Below are 22,415 nucleotides of genomic sequence, written 5' to 3'. Positions count from 1 at the left end.
ATGTTTGGTTTCTGTGCTAGATGCCTCTTAGACTTACAGGAAAGTTGCTTTCCAGGGGGAGACTCATTTTTCAGTGTCTTAAAAGGACTGGCTCATAGATTAGTGGTAACATAGATCATTTTTTGTTAAGTGCTGTATAGTCACTTTGGGGGCTTATTCTAAACCATTGGAATGGCTTGGAATATCCATTTGGGGGCTTGAGTTCTTAAGTTGTGTATTCTGAGGATAGGGGATACTCATGAATACACAGCTTCTGCTGCTGCCTCACTCACATAGAGGGTGAAGCATGTTTGCTTCCGTTAACCAGCCCGCTTGGGCTGGACCATGCTCCTGAAGGATGGTTTCTCTTCAGGATCCTCCTTGTGAGAATAATTGTGATATTCCAGGATTCTTGTATGACCCCAGGAAAGGTCAGGGCCCAAGTTAAAGCTCTAGCTTCATTTCAGCTGGGCTTTGACATAGCTAAAATAATTTTTTTATTCCTCAGTAGATGCAAAAAAAAATTGCTTGCAATCAAGTTAGTCTGATATTAAATCCTTTTTTGACAGTTGAGATTCCAGTTTTGTCCTTTGCTAAATAAATAGAATACAAAATGAATGCTTTTTCAGAGGCACAAGTCTCTCTAGCACTTTGTTCAACATCTCTCAAAAACTTTATACAGGTCGGGCAGGTTAGCAAGCTGCAGGATGTTGCCATCTTCTGCAAGGTGCTTAGGAGGCAGCAGATGAGTCCTGGAGGCCTTGAAAACGACGTGTTCCACCGCCCACTTCCAGCCCGTCGAGCCCGAGTCAGAATCCTCAGCCTGAAATACAGGGCAGGAAAAAGGCAAAACTCTCGCTAAACGTGAGCAGCTCTCGGACCTCAGTAATAGAGAACCTACATCAAGTGTACAAGTAACACCAGATTCCTAAGTTCTGACTCCTCTTTTTAGTGGTATCACAGGTGGAACTGGCTGATTTGACTGAGTGGTTAGACTGTTAGCAAGATGCCCTGCCCAGACTGTATCTTCAAGTGTACTTGTATCTTAACTCCACAGAGGCTTATCCGAGCTCAGCAGGTTAGAAACCCTGGCCTCTAAGAAGCCTCAAAGCTAGTGAGTAGTGAAGTAGTGAACATGCTACAACACATGATACTACAATTCTTCAGATCACCTAAGCCTAACATATCCTTTCAGATTCCTGCTGCCTTTCTGCTTGATTCCCTTCCTTTGAAAGTACAATCAGAACTGGAGGTCCACAGCTCAAGTTATATGTTCATATAACTAGTTACATGTTCTCTTACCTGAGAGCTGGTCAGGTTGGTGTCATCTACTATGTACTGCTTCCTAATGGAGTAGAACATGGATAATTCTTTACTTAAGCTTTCAAAACACTCCTTTTCTTCATCCCAGTTTACCTGTTACAAATAAGAAAAACTACTCAAAATATGTGCAGCGGTTAAGAGATAATTTTTAATATGAAAAAACTGTAAGTGGTGGGATCATTTTGATGCAGGTAATGGAACAGAAATAAGATGGGCAGAAATGAAGGCTTTCAAGTAAAAGTGAGTATCTGTTCTCATTAGGTTAGCACTCAGGATGTTATGGTCAAAAGTCTAACCAGTAAGTAACCACAGCAAAGGCGTAAGTATGTTAACAGGAGTATGTTATACTAACATACTAAGTTACTATATACAGAAGTATGTATAACTTAAGTATAACTTCAGCCTTCCATGTGCAACTTGGAAGATAACGTGAATCACTTCTTTCCTAAATGAAAGGGGCATTTGTGAACAAACACCCTCCCTTTTCTTTAGGAAACCTACCTCTGTGGCCAAGCGCAGGATAAACATGGGGAGCCCTTCGAGCGGGGGGACGTAGTTGTCGAGCAGCAGCGGCAATCCCGTAAGGTTCCCCTCCTGTAACACACACTGCTGCTTCCGTAAAGAGAAAAAGTGCTCTCTGCCCTTACAGCAGATGCATCAAAACTGGTCTATTATATACCAGATACTTGTCCTTTTATCGAAACTTAGTGCTCCTTAACAGCATCTGAAATTACATGTTTGTACAGTCTGATTCTGGGCAGGCATCATGGGAAGAAGTTTGGGAAGGTTTCTCTTGGGTTTGTTGTTTATAATATGAGAAGGCCTGGATTTAGACCAGCCAGGTCGGAGATCTGAATTCAGGGTTCCTCTCCAGCTCAAGACACTAACACCATTCCCTCTTCCTGGAAAAACACCCCAGTCACATGAGATTTAGGGCAACAGCACGCTTGCTGAGGGTGTTCTGCTCTACATATGATAAGGGGTGCATGACGTTCTTACTGATGGTCCTTCAGCTGCCCAGCATTATTTCTGAAGCAAGCAAACTCTTGCAGTTACCTATTATCAGCATCTAACATAGTTTAGTCACCTCATCAATTTCGAGAGAGAAATAATCTTTCAGCATTTCCGTCTTCTTCTTCAGAAATTCAACGATGTACTCGGCGAGCCCTTCCTTGGGGCCATCTTCTTCTGTCCAGCCACTTTCAGGGTCTTCTAAAGCAAGCAGGGCAAGCTCAAACAAGGGAGCTGGCTCCTAAAAGCAGAGGAGACAAAACTGGGTAAGAAGCACAAACCTCCTCCTGCTCTTTAAAAATTTGTTTGTTCCTTCAACTATAATCTAATTGTCTCTGGCCCACAAGGGAGCAGTTCTGAAAACAAAAATACTCATTTCTTACTGATAGGATTCTGCAGCATCCACAATTCTATGAAGTGCTTGATAGACTGTAAAGTGCTACTCCCCTTATCTTGTAACTATTTCTGATAAAGATAGGTTATGTATTATTTGTCCCAGTACAGTAACAAGATAACAAAACTCAGTTAATAGCCAAAAGGGAGATTAACAAGGGGCCAGTATCACAGCTCCCAGCTGTAGCTGCAACATTACTAACAGCATTTGCTCCGTTATCGAGGTTCCATTTGACTAAAAAAACACAAAACAAAAAACCTATAAATTATTCTGAGAAAAAAAACAGGCTTGATACTCACAGATAGCCGTAAGATGCCAAAGTTTGCAAAGTCATAAATAAGTATCTGGTAGAAGAGTTCTTGGCTAAATCGAAGTACAAGAGTGAGTTAGTTACATGGGAATGACCACTGCAAGATATGTATGTGAAGAGGGAAAAGTAAAGGTCATTTTGGGAACATCAGAAATGTCTCTTCAGATTAAAATCTTCAGATTATTTTAACTAAACAGTTTACGATTTACATGCTCACCCTGAAGTTGTAGCTACAACTATACTTTTCTGAGCTGATCACTTAATTCCTAGCCTCATGAGTTTTGCACAGGTGACAAGAAAGTGATAGTTGTTCTTCTGTCATTTCTTTCTGCCTCCTAATTAGCTTGGTCACGAGCAGCTATTTCAACTGTGACAAGTCAAACAGCTTCTTTACCTGAGTTTTGTTGTATTGAGAAGGTAGAGTTTTGTCTGGTACTGTGCCAGAGCCCATTGAGGACTGACACAGCCAACAAAGGAGTGATCGTGTAGCATCTCCTGAAGACCTGTAACAATAAAAAACACACACACACACACACACACACACACACATATATATATATTATTCTTAATACCACCAGCCCTGGCCACACAGATTTGGTCGCCTGGGTTTGTAATGTGTCCTTTCAAGGTGAAGATGCCAAACTTCCATTCAGGCACTACTATATAGACCTGTATTACCCGCTACCAATATATGTTTTGAAGTCTTAATCATTTGTGTGTATATACATATAGTTGTATATAATAAAGCATAAATGAGAAGGATTATACAGTAGTTAAACTACAAAGGAAAAATTATTTTAAAAATTCTCTATTGGACTTGAAGAGCATGACTTTCTAGAGCAGTTTCTGGTGAGAGTAGTAAGAGAGTAAAGACATATTTAAAGCAAGGTTGTAGCTGTAGAACAACAAAATATAAGATTAAATTTTGCAGATGTGGCAGATAAGGTCCAAACTTTTTTTTTTTTTTTTTTGCTTTCCCAAAATAAATTTCTAGTCTTCTACTTCATTAAAAAAAAAGATTTGAGAAATGAGATTCCACAGTTGCAGCCTGTTTTAACCTCTCCTCCAAAGACATAACTATTTACAGGCTTTCTTATGACAGCACGGACAAAACATTGAGCTGACCAAGTTTCAGTGTCGCCTTTTCCAAAGCAATACAATATAGCTAAAGTGCATTTCTTTCTTATAGAAGTCACTCTTATGTATTTCTCATACATAAAGACAAGATAAAGCCAGCTGCACAAATTCTACATTTTTTTTTCAGCCCTTATAGCACAGGTACAGCTGTGATTTCAGTGTTTAAACAGCACTAGTCACATGAGGAATGCAAATACAGAATTACAGAATTACCAGCCTACTGAGAGATATTACCAGGAGCACATGTCATGCTTTCTAAAGATCAATAGTTTCAGTGTTTGATTTTGGTTTAGGTTACTTATTAGAGAGTCATTTTAACTATGGAGGTTCCCCTACCATAAAATCAAAATAAATTGAAGGAAAAGAAAAGGAAGTCTATAAAACATCTTGTTTACAAACACAGCACCCTGAAGCTCAAAACCAGGCCACTGTAGCTCATACCACTTAGTAGCTGCCTGGTCAGAGTTTGGCCTTTGATGTTTAACAAACATTTCTGTTCAAAGCTCACTCGCAGCATGGACTAGTGTGGCCACTTTCTTATTTTGTTTCCTCCTTTCTCAGCAGTCCAAACAAGCCTATTTGCTTGGCACAGTGTATCAGTAATGCTGGGGAGCAAGGTAATTGCTTACCTGCATGTGCCTGGTTACTAATTTCCTCCTGGAGAGTCAATACACTGGTCAAGTTAATAATTCTCCTTCGGGGGGTGCAGGCAGCAGTCATGTCCTTTCTGCTATCGTCTCTCTCCATTTCCACGTCAGGGTCTTCCCGTGGTCTCTTTCTGCCATAGGGACACAAAAAGGAAGCAGCTCCTGTTCTGTTATCGCACGCTCAGCACAGGGCAATGGTCAATTCACAGGCAATGATGGCAGTAATGATGGAAATGCAAAAGGTTTCCCCAAGCTTCTCCAAGGGGAAAGCTGTTCTGGTGTACTTCCTAGGCACAATTTGTCAATATCTAATAGTTCATAGGGGAATTTAAGATTTTTTTTTTTTTAAACATTGATTACATCTGATGTGCCTATTGCTTAGGCATCAAGCCAATCAGGCTCCAAAGGGCACATCACAAAATTCTGTTATTTCTAAGGGACTTTTTTTCCCTGCAGTACTAGGAAAGAAAAGAAATCCAACCAGGTTCTCTCAAATCACTTTAGCCTCTCATAACATTTCACTTCAAAGCTAAAAGGTTACAATATTTATATCTTTATAAGGGTATTGTCTGAAAAATTCATTGATATATTTTCCATTCCGTCCAAAAAGGGGAACCTCTGGACACGTACAGCGTACTATGACTCCTCTAAGCTAAAGTTAACATCGCTACATAGTTTCTGGCCTTCCAAACTGCACGGAGTCTCCCGTTCCAGCTACAGAACTTGCCACAAGTTCCATAGCGCATGGTTCACAAGTGAAACTCCAGTTGTTGGGTGGCACTGCCAGGAAAAGCATAGGTAACCCTTCCCCTTCAGCAGGGAGAGACTTACCGGGGTGGCGCTGCCTCGGCAGCCCCGGCCACGCTCTCGCTCCGGCCCGCAGCCGGCGCCGCGCTCCTCTGATCCGCTGCAGCGCCGGCATCTTCCATCTCCACGTCGCACGGCGCCTCCGGGAGCGCCGCTGCCGCCTCGGCTCTCGCCTCCGCGGGGCCCGCGCCCAGGGCCGTGCTGGCCGGCTGCAGGAAGGCGTCCAGCTTCTGCTCTCGGGAGTCCGTGCGGACCATGTGCTGCGCGTACACTTTGTCGGCCGCTCCTTTGGGAGCCGCCGCAGCGGTGGCTGCCGATTTGACAACCTCACTGGAAGAGCAGTCGGCCCCTGGAAGCAACGTCTTCGCGCAGATACGGAAGAGAAGAGCAGAGACTGAGCACAATCCAAAGCCCTGCCAGCTTCCTACCGCTTCTCGCTGCCCCAAACCTCACACCGTGGAGACACCGTGTCAGCCCTCACACAGGCACCCAGCTCTGTGCTCGCTATTGGCACAGTGCAGGTGGCAGCATCTTGGCAGGTAAGGAAGTCTCTGTGACCACTGCCTTGCAAAGGCAAAATCTTTAGTGTCAATAAGCACAAGGAAATTTGTTTTTAAAACACTGTGGTTACAAGTCTTACATTATACATAGAGGTTATGGATTTTTTTCCTTATTTTTCTCCACTTAGACACTTAGATTAAATCCGACGTGTCGTCAAATATATAGCAAAAAAAGGAGTAACAGGTCTTCCACGGGGAATCAGGACAGAATAAAAACAAACCAAATGCAAAGCACAGCACACTTCTAAAACCAAAAAAACTGAACAGATAGTTGGCAGATAGGTACATGAAATATTTTTTTAAAGTTTCATTCACTTTTTCTTCCAATAAGCTTACTGCCTCATTGCCACTGGCAATGGTATATTGCCATTGGTAAATTGCCATTGGTATATTGCAGCAAGTGGAATATAGAGCAGAGACTTGAAGCTACCAGCACAACACTGATAGTGACCAGTCACTGCCTAGACAGCTCTATTGAACAGGGTAGAGCTGGCCGCTGCTAATACACTGGCCAGTGGCAGTGTGTTTTCTCACCTGGGTGAAGTACATCCTGGAAGAATTAGAGCCCAGTAACTTGCTCTCAATGTGCTGCTGCACGCGCTCCAGAATGCTGTCCTCGTGAAGGAAATGGACTTCGTGCTTCGTAGGATGCACGTTCACATCTACATTCTGAGGGGCTATTTCTAGGCTGCAAAACATTATAAAAGAAGCTCACTCAAAATTTCCCACAGAGAGCAGAGAGGGCACTCATCAGGTCAGCGCAAGATTCATCAAAGCTGGGGCCACGGCTCCATGCATTTAAGCCAGAAAGGTCCTGAAATCTGCAGTGCGATTTCCTTGCCAGGTTTGTGCGTGCACATGAAGAACTGGATTGGAAACTCTTCAAAATCAGTTAACACAGGGGAGCTTAAACCAAACTCCTTGCTGTATTATTACAAAAACAGGTGTTAGAAGGAACTTACTTCCAGTGTGCCCCGAGTTAAGGAGCTCTGAGGGCCCGTCTTTTAGCAGTATTGCCAAGCAAGAACAGAGCTGAATGCTACAGTACATTCACTTTATCTATTATTACAGTGCGAGCACTTTATTGTTCAAAAGAACAAGACTAAGCTTTTCCATACACGAATGGCAAAATGTAATTGCTTAGCAATTCTGCAATAATTACAGTTCTTCTATTTCATGTTGTCCAGTGACAGTTAGTTATGTTCAAATTTAGCTATTCTGTTTTTTTTTTTTAATATTTACTTTCTGTTATCAGGATGATAGCAATTCACCTCTTTTCGTTACCCTAGCATACTTAGAACAAGTAATAATTCAAACAGAGATGATGTTTTGCTCCTCTAGAACACAACAGAAATCCTAGCAAAGAGAAACACTGATGGAGCTTGGAATAAAAGCCCTGCCTGGCCTGAAATGCTCTGCTTTATCCCCAGGGCAACTAATCTTCCTATCTCATAATAGCAAAGGTTGAAATTACAAATTATCAAAGTTGCAATTACTAAGTGGTTACTATTTCGGAAAATCAGGCCTTCCTTTTAAATATTTTTAACGTAATGATCTTTCTAATATTGAAAATACACTGTGAATTTTCTCCTATTCAGCAATAAACAACCTCAATGCGATGCCTAACGCTCCCACCAGGGATACCAATGGCTTTTTAAACCTACCCGCTCCTGCTACACCCTGTAAGACTATTAAAAGGTCCCTTCTTTCTGCTATGTTACCTTAAGTACAGGAACGGGTGTGTACTTTTGGGCAAATAAGCAGCATAGACGGTTTCTATGGCTTTCCGCAGAGCGGTTGACTCTACCAGTCGATCTAGAATAAAAAGCAAAATGCTGCATGCACCAGTGGATACCCTGAGCGCACGAGGCCCAACCATTCAGCACCTCGTGCACCCCCTTTTTACTCCCCTGCAGATATCAATATAAATTAAGGGATAGGCAATGTCATTTTAGTGTGCTTATTTTTTCTTTTTACATTTAGAAGCTTATTTCTTGCAAAGTATTATGTGCCACCCTGTGCCACATGCTCTAGGTGTGCCTGCTTGAGCAGGAAAGTTGGACTAGATGATCTCTAGAGGTCCCTTCCAACCTTGAATATTCTGTGATTCTGTGATTTTTCAAATTGGAATAACGAAACTACCTTTCCATGATTTGGTACAGACATGGCTTCTTGCAGATACCACCAGTATTGGTGGTTGCAGCCATAAACTTGACATTCTTAAGTCTGAGTTTCTTTAGGCCCCGTATCAGTATTTTAGAATATGAAATATGACCCACATCGCAAGTAGGAATAAAAGAAATCTGATCTACAATGAACTGTAATATCTACCCCTTAGTGGTTTTCAGGGAAGTTCATGCTTAGAATATTTTTGTAGTTCTTGAGAGAAAATATTATTTTTTTGATTATTATGCAAACAACATACAACTCTACAAGATGCATTTTTAACTTACGGTTTATGAAGAGTAAAAATATACATTTCTTCACAGAGTAGTTTGCATTCGTTATGTAACCTTTCATCTTAAAGGCCAAGCTCGCATCTTCACAGCCCACTTCTATCAGTTCTCTATAGTTTTACAGAAATAAATAAAAAAGAATTCCTTTGTTGATACATATTTCAGCCATGCTACTGCTCACTACTAGCAATGCACTACTAGGCACTAGAACTGTTCTAGAGCTTATACGACATGATCTCTAGACGTCCCTTCCAACTTGAACCATTCTGAGATTCTGTGATACATTCTTTGTCAATCCAAAAATTACTTAGGCACTTAAGAAAAATAAAACACCAATTGCCTGTTTCTCCCTCTGTAAGCCAGTAATACAGCAGGATTAGATTCTCTAAAGCCACCCAGAATATCTTTAAAATAGCTGATGACATCACAGTATTCATTGCATTAGAACTGTCAGTTTAAGTCACTGACAATGGCAAACAAGGACCCTTTAAAATTGCCAGCGGCCCAGGAAAGGTCACCTTTTTTTCTGAACTTTTAACAGTTCAACATATATACGTGGGCTATTAAGAATTCAAAGCAAAACTTTTTTTTCTTCCTATGGGTACAGATCCTAGCAAAACCATCTTCACAGACTGCATTTGTGATGCACTAGCTAGGGAAATGGGACCAGACTTTGCAATCTGCGAGTACAATCAGCTAGCAAGGCATTCTGCCAGCTTTGAAAATTAACATTAAAAGGCTCAGGGGCTACTTATTTCAAATTCAGTCACCATCACAACTCGCCCCTTTCCTTTGATTAAAGAAAAAAAATAGCCTTCTATATTCTGCAAAGCAAAAGAGACCTCTCTGTTATTGCAACATTTCCTTTTCCCTCTAATTCATTTTAAAGCCAATATATGTATAGTTAGCACAGTCTGTACTTTTATTAAAGAAGGGATAGGAAGGTTATCAGAACACATCATGTCAAATGAAAAATGATCGTCAACGTACCTGCTAACAGCATTTCCAAAGACGGACCTGATATTATCCACCGTTGAGGCATTTGATAAGGTTCTAACATCTGACACAGTATCACCTTGCTAAAGAGAGCAGAAATGAGTAACACAGTTCTGGCAGAAAATCTCAGAAATACATTAAACACAATAGGCATTTCTGACAAAAACATTTTTTTCTAATCTGTCTTATTATTTACCTGTTTGTGTTAGGAAAAAAATAGATGGCAAACAGCATGGAAATACAGAAACTGATAGACCACATCAGGTGTAGGGTCCATGGGCTAATAAGCCATCTTTGCAAGTGGGGAACATAAACACTTCAGTAAATAAGTATCAGCAGTGCTACAGACTCTTTCTTAATACATTTATTGGAACCAGACTTTCAGAAAAGCTTGAAACAGCTCTTAAAACTAAAATAAAATAAAACACTGGCACCAGAGAAAACTCCAAGCTCCTTTTATCTTGTTCACTTTTAATTAAGGTGTTTTGTACACCTCAACATTCCAGCACGTGGGAAGGCTCTATAGAACAGCCCCATTGCAAAAGATGCAGTCCAACACAGAATGGTGCTGTCACCTTCATAAAAACATGAGGACGTTAAGAACCCTCTACGTACCTTTTTAACTGAAAAGCTGATGCCTGAGTTGTGGATGGCATACCTGAGACAGAGGCAAAAGAGGGGAGGTTATGAAAGTGCAACCAGTAACATGAGCCATTTCAACTACTGTGATACAATTTATCTGAATTGAGCTTTTGTAGATTAATAGCTTTCAAAAAATGTGAAATGGTCTATTTATAACTAAGCTGAAATTATATAAACTTAAGAGATTAATTTAGGTTATTACTCGGAAGAAACAAATCAACCGAACAACTCATCCAATCCATAGACATCTCACTAATGCAATTTTATTTCATAGGCTTAATTAGAACAGTAAAATCTCTTCAGTAAAACAGATTCAACTCTCAACTTCTACGGAGAAGGATCTGAAAAGAGGCTGGCTCACTCCCACCCTCCCTGCAATCCAAGGCCCTGCTTGACAGAGCTCAGCTGCTCAACCTTGGCCCTGGCCTGCAGAAAAATTGCTGGGTTGTGAGAAGGCAGACAAAGCAGCAGGCGAGATAAGAAAAGAGGGCAGACTGTTGCAGTGGGGCAGTTAGTAGCCCGGAATTCAGAAGAAAGTCAACATTAAAAAAATATATATATAGAAAAAGGAAAGTAGATAAGATAGGGAGCTGGTAGATAGATGGTCAGCAAGACTGCAGATCAGCCAGCCACGGCGCAGGGAAGCCAACCCTCCACCTCCTGACTGTGCCTGCCTGCTCAGCAAAGCCTGAGCTTAGGAGCTTACAGGGGCAGTAAGTATTGCCTTCCATACTGTACCATAGTGGCTTCTTACTCTTCATTAACTCTTTGTTTACTGAAAGTGTAAAGTGGTTTTTGGTTCAGTTGCATAGATCCTGCTTAAGGCTCTTCACATGCCAGAGATGCCTGAAGCAGCGAGCAAGCAAGGGAACATGACGTCCTGCAGCTGGCCTGATGTGGGGGAGAGCTGGAACTGCCATTTAGCTTATTCACCTCAATCTCAATACTTCTGCACTGCTTTTGGATCCTTTTCAGACCAAGTTCATTGAGAGTTCGCTCCGTTGAGTTCACCACAGAACTTTGGTTTGCTGCAATTCTGGCTAATAATAGCAAGAAACCAACTACACTGTTTCTCTTCTAGATTTTCTTTATCCTACTGGATTGTTATCTGACACCACACACACTGACAAACACTTTAAAAACAACCAAAGAAGCCGCCTGCCCATCCCTCCCCAGCCCCCAGTGCCCTTCTTAGCACTAGGAAAAAAATGGAGCCTCTAGTTTCAGTTTACCTGCTAACAACTTCAAGTATTTTTGCATACTCTTCACTTGGATTTTTTAAAGCTTTCCTCCTTGTATTCACGTTATAAAAAAGATCTTCAACCTGCAGAGAAAAAGGTCACAATAACCCCACCTCCTTAATAAGGGGAGACAAATTTGTTCTGAGGGCATTTTTACTGATGAGACATCCATCCTCTATGGGGAGACTGTCACCTACCTGGCAATGTAACACTCACAACAAGCGTGACAGCCAGGGAGCAGGAGGGGGATACAGGAGAGCAGAAACACAAAAGTACCGTGATCTGAGTCCCTTGGTTTCCAGCACAAGGTTTTGGAGGGGCTTTAATTTTTCCATCACTGTAAGTAGCTCTAATTAGGAAATAAAAATAAGGGGTTAGATCCATCCAGAGTAAAAAAGAGGGGAAAAAAAAAGTAAGAAACCCAGCAGCAGCAGGAGTTCATCAGTCACACTCCTCCCAGCAAAACCTTGGGCTGCTGACAACTAGCTGCTACTCTCCTGCTTCTGCTTGATGGGAGCTGGCCTCACTGACTACCAGAACCCAGTATTTCTTCATTAACAGCTAGACCTGTCCAGACATGAAAATATTTTTTTCATTAATCTTAACCCTCCATTGTACCAATGAGAAATTCTTGTCTGAACATATAAAAGCCATCTCCTTTCAGTCTGTAACATACTGAGAAGATTTTTGATCCGCATAATTCTTTTAGCATGTTATATGTGTACATAATTTTAAAGAGTATATTTTTTTTTAAGCATTACATGCTTAATGCAAGAAAGATCACAGTCACACAACCTGTTGCAACTCTAGATGCAAAGCTCACATTTTCTCTACCTTTTTCTTAAAGACAGTTGAGACGTTCAGGCAGAGATTTTTGCTTGAGAGGTTTATTTTCAGGAGAATGTTCAAGAATAAATTCTTAAATAGGATTAGGCACCTAGCATACAAAACTAAACTAAGATGTAATATCCATGTCCAGGACCCAAGACACACTGGCTGTGCACATGCATCAATTGTCTTTTGCTGGATTTCTGGGGGAAAAAAAGTTTACCGTATTCTGCTTGCTGAGGCAGAATTCCTTTTAGACTTTTCTTTTCCTCCCACTCTTAAAATATATTGCTCTAGGTAAAACTTACTGTTATAGTCTGGAATAAAAGGCCTAAGGGATCACTCAGAGTATCTTTTTCTCCCTTTTCTTCCCCCACAATCGTTTCCTCAAATGCAGACAGAGCTTCCTGAGCTTCAGTTTGTGGCCACTGCCTCTTGTCCTATTGCTGGGCACCACTGACGAGAGCCTGACCCTTCCTCTCGAGCCCCTCTCCTGAGGCATTTGTCCACACTGATGAGACCCCTCTTGGCTGTCTCTTCTCCTCACCCTGCACCACTGAGCTCAACTCTCGAGCTCTGCCATCCAGCCAGTTTTCAAACCATCTCCCTGCCCACTCATCTATCCCGCACTCGCTGTGCAGGCTACAAGGAGACAGTGCCAAAAGTCCTGCTGCAGCCGAGGCTGCCAACACCCTCCTTGCTCCCCGCATCTGCCCAGCCAGTCATCCCATCCCACTTAACCCCTTGGTGATTTCCCCTTCGTGGATCCATGCTGAATGCTCAGAATCCATTCTGGATATCCAGAGGATATATCTCTGTTTCCACCCTGGCTCTGAAGAGGCTGCCCTCTTCTCTATCACATGTCTCATGTAGACCCATGTTACTGAGACCACGGAAAAGAGAAATACTCCTGTTTGCATAATGCTACATGACCAGCAAGCAGCATACCTGAATGCACACTTTGCATCAGCTGTCTTGGTCGTTACTGTAACGTGGGCAACGTGACTTATGCTGGCCAATGCCTAGGGAAAAATAAAGAATCTTCATGAGTGCCGCTCAAAAAATCATTAACTTCTGTGTGAGTGTCCACACCTTAAACAGCAATCCTACACTTTGATATACCACTTGCAAAGAACTAATAAAAATCCTTTTAAAGAAAACTACAGGTTGGTAAAGCTTAAATGGATCTCAGCGCCTCCAATACTTATTGGTTATCCCGGACCTTCTTTTGGCTTTTCCAACACTTCATTCTGTCTGCCAATACCAGCGGCTGGCAGTGTAAATGTGCCTAGAGGAGGGTTTGCAGAGATATTACAGCGGTGCTCTGCCCTTGCTGTTGTGTTCAGGAAAGGCAGCTGGTTCTGCGGGGCTCTGCTGGCTTCTTCCCAAGGCCGACCCAAGCTCTTCCTCTGACTCTGTGCTATGTTACGAAGCCTGGTTACACCGGTCTCAGCAAAGCCAGGGCACAGATCCGCAAAGCCCCGTGAGCAGAGCTCAGCAGGCAGAGTGTGGGCGGGAGCTCCGGCAGAGCCTGGTCTCCGGAACAGGCAGGCAGAGAGGGATACACCTGGGTATGCCAAACATCGCGGCATGTCCAGCCGTTCCCGGGACACCTCTGCAATGCATTGGAACTCACGCTGCCTGAGCGCAGCGGGCCACGTTAGCCAGAGGAGCAAGTTTAACTTCCCAGGGTGCTCCCAGAACAAATCAGCACCAAAGACACATGGTGCTGATTTGTTACAAACATTTTCTGGTGCCAGAATAATTTCAAATCATTGTAATTTAAAGCTTTTCCATGTAAATGCAGTTACAAAACCAATCCAATTTATCTATAGACAGCACATCACTGGCTTTGCTTCAGAGTTCTGAGAGGTAAAACACATTCTATAAATATCACAAACACAGCTTTGAAATATGTTACTTCCTCTTTCTTTTCAGTTGGCCCATCGCTGCACAAACCCCCAGGAGGAGAAGCATTAAGAAAGCAACTTCCCAACAGTGTGGTCCAGGAGATGGCTGCTGGCTCCAGCAGTGGCAATAGTGGCGACCTTGTCAGCTACTTTTAAGCACCACATTACAGAGGATACATCTTGGCAATCCCAGATACAGCAACTGGCTTCTCTAACCGAGCACATAACTGAACCACTTGGCCTGCTGACCACAGTGCAGAACAAGGGCTCTGCACCTGCCTTTCATCTTATTTTTTAAAAGCTTTCTGTTTACGTGCATTGGCAGAGAATCAATTAATATTATTACTCTCAAATTGCTTTTTAAAAGAGGGAAGAGAAAAAGGATTCTCCCTATTTCAGTCTACCACGGAACAACACACTTGCTGGCTCACTCATCTCCTCGGTCCTTTCCTCTGAACACATCTCTCTGCCTTACCCAATGCCAAGGCAGAGTCTCAGCAAACACAACCGTCCGTGAAGATGAGATATATTAGAAACAGTTTCAAACAAGAAACAGTTTCAAAGCCTTGTCACAGATCTTACCTCACCCCTAAAACCATATGTAGAAATACTAGCCAAGTCTTCAAACTTTTGCAGTTTGCTAGTAGTAAATCGCTCACATACAATGTCCAGATCTTCCTTCTGCATGAAAGGAACAAGCAAGTAACAAGTTACTTTTTGCTTCCAGGTCATTTCAAGTCAAGAAACACTTATTTATAAACCAAAATAAAGTTTAAGTGCCAATATCAAACCTCAGTGTTTATCTGTCAGCCCAGGTTACTTACTCTGATACCACAGCCGTTGTCTTGGATCTGGATGAGCTTCAGGCCTCCCTCCTTAACTATCACCTGGATACTGGTAGATTTAGCATCCAAACTGCAGGGAGAAAGCAGAGCTTTGGAGCACACAAAGGCCTTCAGAGACTAATCAGAGGTCTGTGGAAGAATTGTTTGAAAATGGGAACCAAGAGCAAAACTAGGGCCTAACAGAAGTTTTGGCATTACAGAAGCTTGCTTGGGGTGATGCACAGCGGCCACTTCCAGGATGGCAGCTACGCACGGACTCGGCTCCTCCACGGCTGCCTGGGCAGCACAATCTGCCCTCCTCGCAGCTGCAAAGGGGAGTAACGGAGGATGCAGCGGAGTGAAGACCCCGCGGCCAAACTCTGTTGCTCCCGGTGCTGGGCCGCTGATAAGCTGCACAGTAGCTGTCCAATGGGAGATATACGGTAATAAATCTGGTGCTGAGCCAGAAAAGTGGCAAATCACTCCTTTGGGATGAACTTTGCTTGAACTTTGCTCATTATACGCTCATTATAATGTCAAAACACACCTCCATCCCAAAAGTAACCCGCCTCTGAGGTCCGACCACTCCTCAGTGAGCATGCGCTCTAGCTTTTCAATTGACTGTACCTTTAAATGAAAGTGAGAAACTTTTTCACCAATCAATAACAATATTAAGTATGACTCTAGTCACTCAAGCTCCACCTGAATGTAAAGAAAAGTATAAAAGGTGAACTAAGGATGAAGAACTCGGGGGGAAGAATCCATCGTAACTCTTGGGTCAGTTGATGAGCTGATCCCCCTTCCCTCCCCTCGGACTGGAACATCGCCTGAGAAGACTAAGAACTGGGAGGGAAGAATCCATTGTAACTCTTGGGTCAGTCGGCGGGCTGATCCCCCTTCCCTCCCCTCGGGTTGAGATGCCACCTGAGGAGACTCAAGACTGAGAGCCCTCTCCATCTTCTGGGGTGAGTGATGATTGCACATTTGTACATCGGAGCTAGCAAAAAAACCCCACGCTGTAGTAGAGAATTTCCTGTACTGACATCCGAAACCTGCTTTTTAAATGTTTTATTTGAATAAATCACACTGTTGGTAAGCTCGACTACTTGTTTGGAGGGAGGCGATTGAACCTACAGTTGACAGACTGTTTGTGAATCCGATACTGCCAGAATTGAGCTTATAGCTGATCAGGCTATTTGAGAACTCAATTCCCTCCTAGGAAGGCGATCAGACCTACGGTCCATACACCAACTGTGAATCCGATACTGATTTGATATCTCCCCACCACTACCAGTAGGGCTTTCAAACTGCAACATTTCACAAGGTCTGCTTCGCATTTCCATTTAAGGCCTGATTTTCAATCATCTTGACACTTCCCCGCTTCAAGTGGGTCTTTAGCCGCCCTGTTTCTCCTGACGACGCGGAACACAGACGGTTCCACTCGCTCAATGCCGGGAGCAGCGGCAGCCAGGTCACCCCCCGCGCCGCGCTGGGGCCGAGGCCGCGCCGCGCGCCTCACCAGTTCTCCAGCATCTCCTTGACGGCGTTGGCGGGCCGCTGGATGACCTCGCCGGCCGCGATGCGGTTCACCACGGCCTCGTCCAGCCGCCGGATCACGCCAGCCGCCAGCGACATGGCGCCCGCGGCGACCCCCACGCCTCTCGCGCCTAACGGCCGCCCCGCGCCTAACGGCCGCCCCGCGCCGATTGGCCCACGCCACTGCCCATCATTCGCCACCTCCCTCCGCGCGGCAAAAAACAGAGGCGGGGCCGGGGCTGCTGCTGTGATTGGCGGAGCCGGGCGCGGGGGGCGGGGCGGGGCGCCGTTCCCGCCACGCGCCGGGCGAGTTTGTGTTCGGGTTTGGAAACCCATCTCGAGACGGGCATCCTGGTGGCGCGGCCGTCCGGAGTGGCTGGTTCGCCCACGCGAACGGCTGCTGTAGTTGCTGGTGCACGCGAGCTGCCTCGAAATGCCTTATGCTCAGTGTTTGCCGCGTGCTTTCTTCGCTGTGCTCAGTGGGGATCCGCAAAGCAGGTCTCCAAAGGGCACCTAGGGCCTCCTCAGGCCTCCTCAAGGCGGTGGTGTCACAGCTCCTTCATTGACACACGGGTCTCCTCGTGAAAACTCGTTGCTTGACAAGAGGCTGGGCTGGGGGAAGTATCACTCTTCCAGAAAACATTCAGAGGTATTTAAGGCCTCCCCTAAGCAAGGTCCCAAAATATTCCTGCTCCACTGGATTCACTGCTCCTTTAGAATTAAGACTGATTTCAGAGAGTGTCGTTTCTCTATTTGTAGCAAACATGTACTTAAAAGATATTTCTGAATCACAAATAATAGGTTTTATTGTTGTAAATACTGGCTTTCATCTGATGCAAACTTCCATTCTGAAGATCTGAGCTCTGAAAATGTTTTGTACCCTATGACTGTAGTTTATAGAAGTTGATTTTTTTTCTAGTTTAAATTTTCTAGTTTAATCATCTTAAAATTATGTATAATGTTTTTAGTGGCCCCACTCAATGTGACCTTAATTAGGATAAGCAATTAGAATATTAACAAGTTTTAAGAAAGAATTGCATGCTGAAGTAAGTCATGGTTGACACAAGGGTCCCCTTTTGCTTTACATAGGAAGATTCTGAAACTGTAATCGCTGTTATACAAGTCAAGGCTGCAAAAAGGCAGAGACCTGTCACTTTGGAGGAATGCCTCGGGAATGCAGTATTGGAGCAGAAATCGCAAGAAACAGGACACTCTTGTGTGTTGGAAACAGCTGATTTTTCTCTGTCAGCAAAGGTGATGTTGTTAATACTGATGTTTCTGCTTATAAAACAGAATTTATAAAATTCTTTGAAAGAATAAGCTTTTTTCTTAGGTAGTAGTCCAGTATCTGGAAATGTCTTCTCTTTTGCCCTAAAATAATTTTTGTGATTGTGAATGTTAAGAGAAAACAGTACTTTTCACCTCTTTCCTACATTTTTTAAACCCAAACAGTAAGGAAGTTTATGATATTTTCTTTAAACTGTCTCCAGGATGGTTTCTTAAAACTGCCTCCAGTTAGCTAGAAAGAGATAACAGAAAGAACACAAGTGAGATAACCTTGATTCACGGACTTCCGTGTTTCTTTTCAGCTTGTTTGGTTAGGCATCCGGAATGTCCAGACAGCTCCTTCTTTAACCCATTCACTGCAGAATTCAGGCTTGTGACCTGTTTCAGTGTATGTTCAATGGATGTCATGCAGCTTTAGCAAATGGGATAAACCTACAAAGCATGTGCTACAGTGGCTGGCTACATATCCATACCTATGTAGGTACTCTAAGGAAGATGAAGTCATATGTTTTTATGATTTAGATTAACATAAACCACCTCACCCAAAGCAAAACAGAAAAAAAGAGCCTCAGATTCATGTTCCAGCTGAGCCAAATTATGTTGCAACCTGTTAAGCTGCAGCAGTTGTACTCTGAGGTGGTACCTCATTGTTCGTGCCAGGTAAAAACACGTTCTACAACTAGAAAGGTTGCTCAAGATTGCATGTGTGACATGGTTTTATACATAGCCGCTGGCCTTTACCTTTTGAAAGAGGAGCTTTTGCTAGAAAACAACACCCTGATTAAGATTTTTTTTCCCTTAGGTTGTAGCGAATATTTCTGAACTCTGAGGGGAGGCAGGTTCCCTGGAAGCTCACGCTGAGAGCTGCTCCCGCAGTGGATGTGCTGTGTATTTGTCTCCCGGGATAGTGCTCTGCAAGTGCAGTCCCTCCAGGTGAGGAAGTGCTGGATGGCAGGGCCCTGAAGCACAGAGAAGAACAAAATAGTTTGTGCGAGGAAGGACACATCTGGCGGAAAAGCAAAGCTAATTCTTTTTGCTACTCCATTAGCATTACTATGATTTATCTGCCTGAAATATGAGTGGGGGTTTGGGATGGTTTGTACAGCGATGACTACACTGTGGTGAGTGTTTCGTGAATGTGACTTGTAGTTGGCATTGCAGTTCACCCTTTTGCTGTGCTGCCCTTTGCTTTAACAAGGTGGGTTTGCAGGAGGCTGTATCAGGGGCCCGAGTGGTGGCCGTAAAAACGTTGAGTCTTTTACATCAGCGAAGAGCCATCAGGGGGCTGAAGCCTGCTGAGTTTTCCCTGCTTCCTACTGCAGAGACCTTGCTCCAAATGCCACACGAGTCCAAAGCAGCCAAAGTCCAAAGCTATCCGTGGGGGCCGGGGCGGGATGTGTGGCCGGTGTGCACAGGACCCGCAAGGCGCAGCGCCCGCCTTCTGCAGAACCCTGCAAAATTGGCGTCACGGCCCACGGAGATTATGGCCTTTTAGGTGGTAACCACTGCAGCCCGCAGTTCAGACCTGGTTGCCTGCTGGCACTAGGGTTAAATAGCTCAGCGAGCCTGCGAGAGCGGTGTTTGAAGTGGAGGAAAGAGCCTGCACGAGCAGGGCAGAGACGGGCGTGTGCTGGGAGCTCGGTTTTCCACAGGAATGGCCATGCGAGCTGTTCCGTACCCCTGGGAGAGTGGGAATCATGCTGGCTTGGCTGGAAAGCCCCGAGCGATGGGCACCAGGCAATGCCCTTACCAGCCATGGTCATTGGTCACCACCGCGAGCTGGTTTTGGGAAGCGGTGGAGGGGAATTTGGAAATGCAGCTGGTTCCTCCACACCCATGATACCGGCGCCCATTGCTAGCAGTAAAAATAAATACCTGCTGCTTAAAATTTGGCATGTTTGCGTTAGAAAAACACGTAGGACCAGGCCGGTTTCGCTATCGTGAGGCTGGGGGCTCAGGCGTGCCTGGGAGCAGACCTGAGCGCGCTGTCACCCCGCGCAGGGGACCGCACTGGTCCCCTGGCCTTTGGGCAGCTCCTGCTGTGACCCCTTTTCTCTCCTTTGTCCCCGCTATCTCTTACTCGGCTCCCCGGTCTCTGAGATCAACAGCCTGACATGAAGCTGCTCTTGCCAAGGGGCTGCAAGCAAGAGCACATGGCTTACAGCACATGGGAATTTGCTGGGGTATCCCAGACTGCAGAGCAGCCAGGATAAAAGGAGTAGAAGGAATTCCTCAAAAAACACCAGGGGAAGAAAACAACCATCTCTGTGACATGAAGGAACATCATGCTGCTGTAGCTACGCCACTATCTATAGCCAGGGTAAAGTCTAGCTACGATCTATCTCTAGGGCAGTCTTGTCATGCGGGTTGTTAAGGATCGTATTGCTTTGTTAGCGATGCATTTGGTACTTGCTGTCACAGGCCTCCATTCGCAACCCAGCACGCAGTGTATCGCAACCCAGCACACACTGTACCACAACTGCACGAAGCTGCTGACTAAAGTGGCTTAGGAAAAGCAGTGTGACATGGCTGTGGGCTGGGAGCACAGGAGGAAACAAATACCGTGTCTTGGGGCAAAAAGCAGCAGTGATGGTGTGCAGGTCAGAAAGAGTTGCAGACCTGCAGGACCTTTATATCCTCGAGGGATATTAAATGCCGTAATGGGCTTTCAGGTTATTTACAAGAGGCACATTAGCCTAAGCTACATGATGCTGACAAGGAAAAGTTAAGTGGTCTTTAGGTTTTTAGGAAGTGGAAAAACAGGAAAGGATAATAGGGAAGAAACAGGAGAGATGTGAAGGGATTTTTCAGCATTGGGCAAATGCAAAATTTCAGACGCAAAACAGTAAAATAGGGATGCGTTTGTGTTGCATTATCCTCTTTTCTTTTTTTTTTTTTTCTTTTTTTCCCTTAATTATCTGCTTAAGATTCCATTAAGTTCTTTTAAAGCTGTTATTCTGAAGGACTGATTTCGCTGCGACAGTTTCCTGACCGCAGACGTAAACACGTTTATTGCCAGTGCTACAACGTCAGCTGGGAGATAGATAGCCTTTTAAAATCCAACATCCTGAAACGCTCACACTAACAGAAACTTCAGCGTGGACGCCTTGCTGAAACCCCACCTACACTACAAGCTTTTGCCCTCATGGCAGCAGTTGTTGGAGGCATCATTTGCGCCCACCAGACGGCAGAGCCTCCGGCGTAGGGCGGTTTCACTGGGAAAATGCTGCTTTTCCATGTGTGGCGTCAGGACCAGCTATGGGGTGCCCCCCACCACCTATCCGGATGTGTTCTGCACTCCCAAAGTGAGGTATTCCCACCCTTTAAGGAGGAGCGTGGCTATAAAATGTAACTTCTTATAGGTGCGTTTCGACGTGGTGCTGTGGCACATCCCTTCCATGCAATGGATGCACCACTGTCATGAGCATTTACACACCGAGTGCCAGGGATTTATTTACCATACCACCCAGAAGAAATGCATTCCCTTTAAAATTGTCCCAAGCTGATGCATCCCTCCATTGTACCCTCTGGAATGGGTGTTACGAGGATCTCCTGCCAGTGCTCCCGCACAGGGAAGCACTCATCCCACCCAGCATCCTGAGTGAGCATCCCACCTGAGCATCCAAAGACACGCGCGGCCCTGCCGAGCCCACCCTCCCATTGCTGCCCAAGATCAGGAAACCCGGGGCTTTGCAGGGGGCAAACGTGTGTACAGGTCAGCTTGAGGGAGCACCTGGCTCCACACGAGAGGGAAACAGGCTGCAGTGCTCGGGGGCAAAGGGTTTCCGAGCTGCCAGGTTCCATTTTTAACACAAGGAAGAGAAAAACAAAACAAGTTTCGTTTTCTGTCTTGTGACTCATTTGGCAAAACACGGCCCGTCTCTGGTGACAGACGCAGCAAAGGGTGTTTGTTGTGATGAGGTCAGAGTGCCCTTTGAGCGAAAAAGCAGCTTCCCGCTGACTGCATCACAACGGGTAGGGGTTGTCCTTTGCTCTTTCCGTGCCCAGCGCTGATACACAGCTCCCAGGCTGCATCAAATGCCAAATAAGTCGGTCCTGAAGAGCCGCTCATTCTATTTATGTATATATATTGAATCTTTTGAGTTTGCTTCAGTAAGAACTGTAAAATCCCAAGCACAGACTTTTCTTTCCTTATGTCATTCAGCATTTAGAAAGCAGGATCGCACTGAGGAACATGCAAAGTTTACCCCCTACCCTCTAACTCCAGAGTGAAAACCGTGGCAGTTCTGTTGACCCCTTTCCTTAGTACGTGGCTTTGCCCCGTTATTTTGATGAATTGGACTTGGGGGAGGTGCCGTGACAAAGCGCCCGTGCTAAGGCTAACATTCCTTTTTCTCCGGTCACGAACTCCGCCTCAGGATAATTTCTGTGGTGCAGACGCAGGAAACGGGCACCTGGGCGGGACGCGTTTCTACACGGGCAAGCCGCGCGGCGGCGCGAGGCCGCCGACCAACGCGCTCCGCAGCGGGGCGGCCGGTCGCGGGCCGCTTTGCCAGGCGCCCGTCC

At 44.8% G+C, this 22,415-nt stretch overlaps 1 protein-coding gene across 1 annotated transcript; it reads right to left on the bottom strand.

Annotated features, from left to right (window-relative positions):
* Positions 1–403: 403 nt before the first annotated feature.
* On the bottom strand, positions 404–16,707 carry MLH1 (mutL homolog 1). The gene is made up of 19 exons (XM_026052335.1): positions 16,585–16,707; positions 15,066–15,156; positions 14,824–14,922; positions 13,280–13,353; positions 11,780–11,852; positions 11,495–11,586; positions 10,236–10,278; positions 9,615–9,703; positions 8,622–8,734; positions 7,890–7,983; positions 6,703–6,856; positions 5,633–5,970; positions 4,784–4,932; positions 3,412–3,520; positions 3,007–3,070; positions 2,390–2,554; positions 1,804–1,896; positions 1,282–1,395; positions 404–802 (listed from the first exon to the last, which is right to left on the bottom strand). Exons 1-19 carry the CDS (start codon positions 16,698–16,700, stop codon positions 635–637), a joined length of 2,238 nt encoding a protein of 745 aa, XP_025908120.1. The 5' UTR covers positions 16,701–16,707; the 3' UTR covers positions 404–634.
* Positions 16,708–22,415: the final 5,708 nt, after the last annotated feature.

The sequence above is a fragment of the Nothoprocta perdicaria genome, unplaced genomic scaffold (genome assembly GCF_003342845.1).
Source record: "Nothoprocta perdicaria isolate Ctin4 unplaced genomic scaffold, notPer1 scaffold_87, whole genome shotgun sequence".
In the NCBI taxonomy this organism is placed as follows: Eukaryota; Metazoa; Chordata; class Aves; order Tinamiformes; family Tinamidae; genus Nothoprocta; species Nothoprocta perdicaria.
Note: the sequence above shows the minus strand (reverse complement) of the source record. Positions and strands in the feature narration are given on the sequence as shown.

Excerpts from the sequence above, each read along its gene's own strand:
- MLH1 (XM_026052335.1), bottom strand. The coding sequence starts at position 16,700 with ATGTCGCTGGCGGCTGGCGTGATCCGGCGGCTGGACGAGGCCGTGGTG. Across the intron at positions 14,923-15,065 it reads ACAACGGCTGTGGTATCAGA|AAGGAAGATCTGGACATTGT; the intron begins GTAAGTAACCTG and ends CCTTTCATGCAG. Across the intron at positions 1,897-2,389 it reads TCTCTCTCGAAATTGATGAG|GAGGGGAACCTTACGGGATT; the intron begins GTGACTAAACTA and ends TGTGTGTTACAG.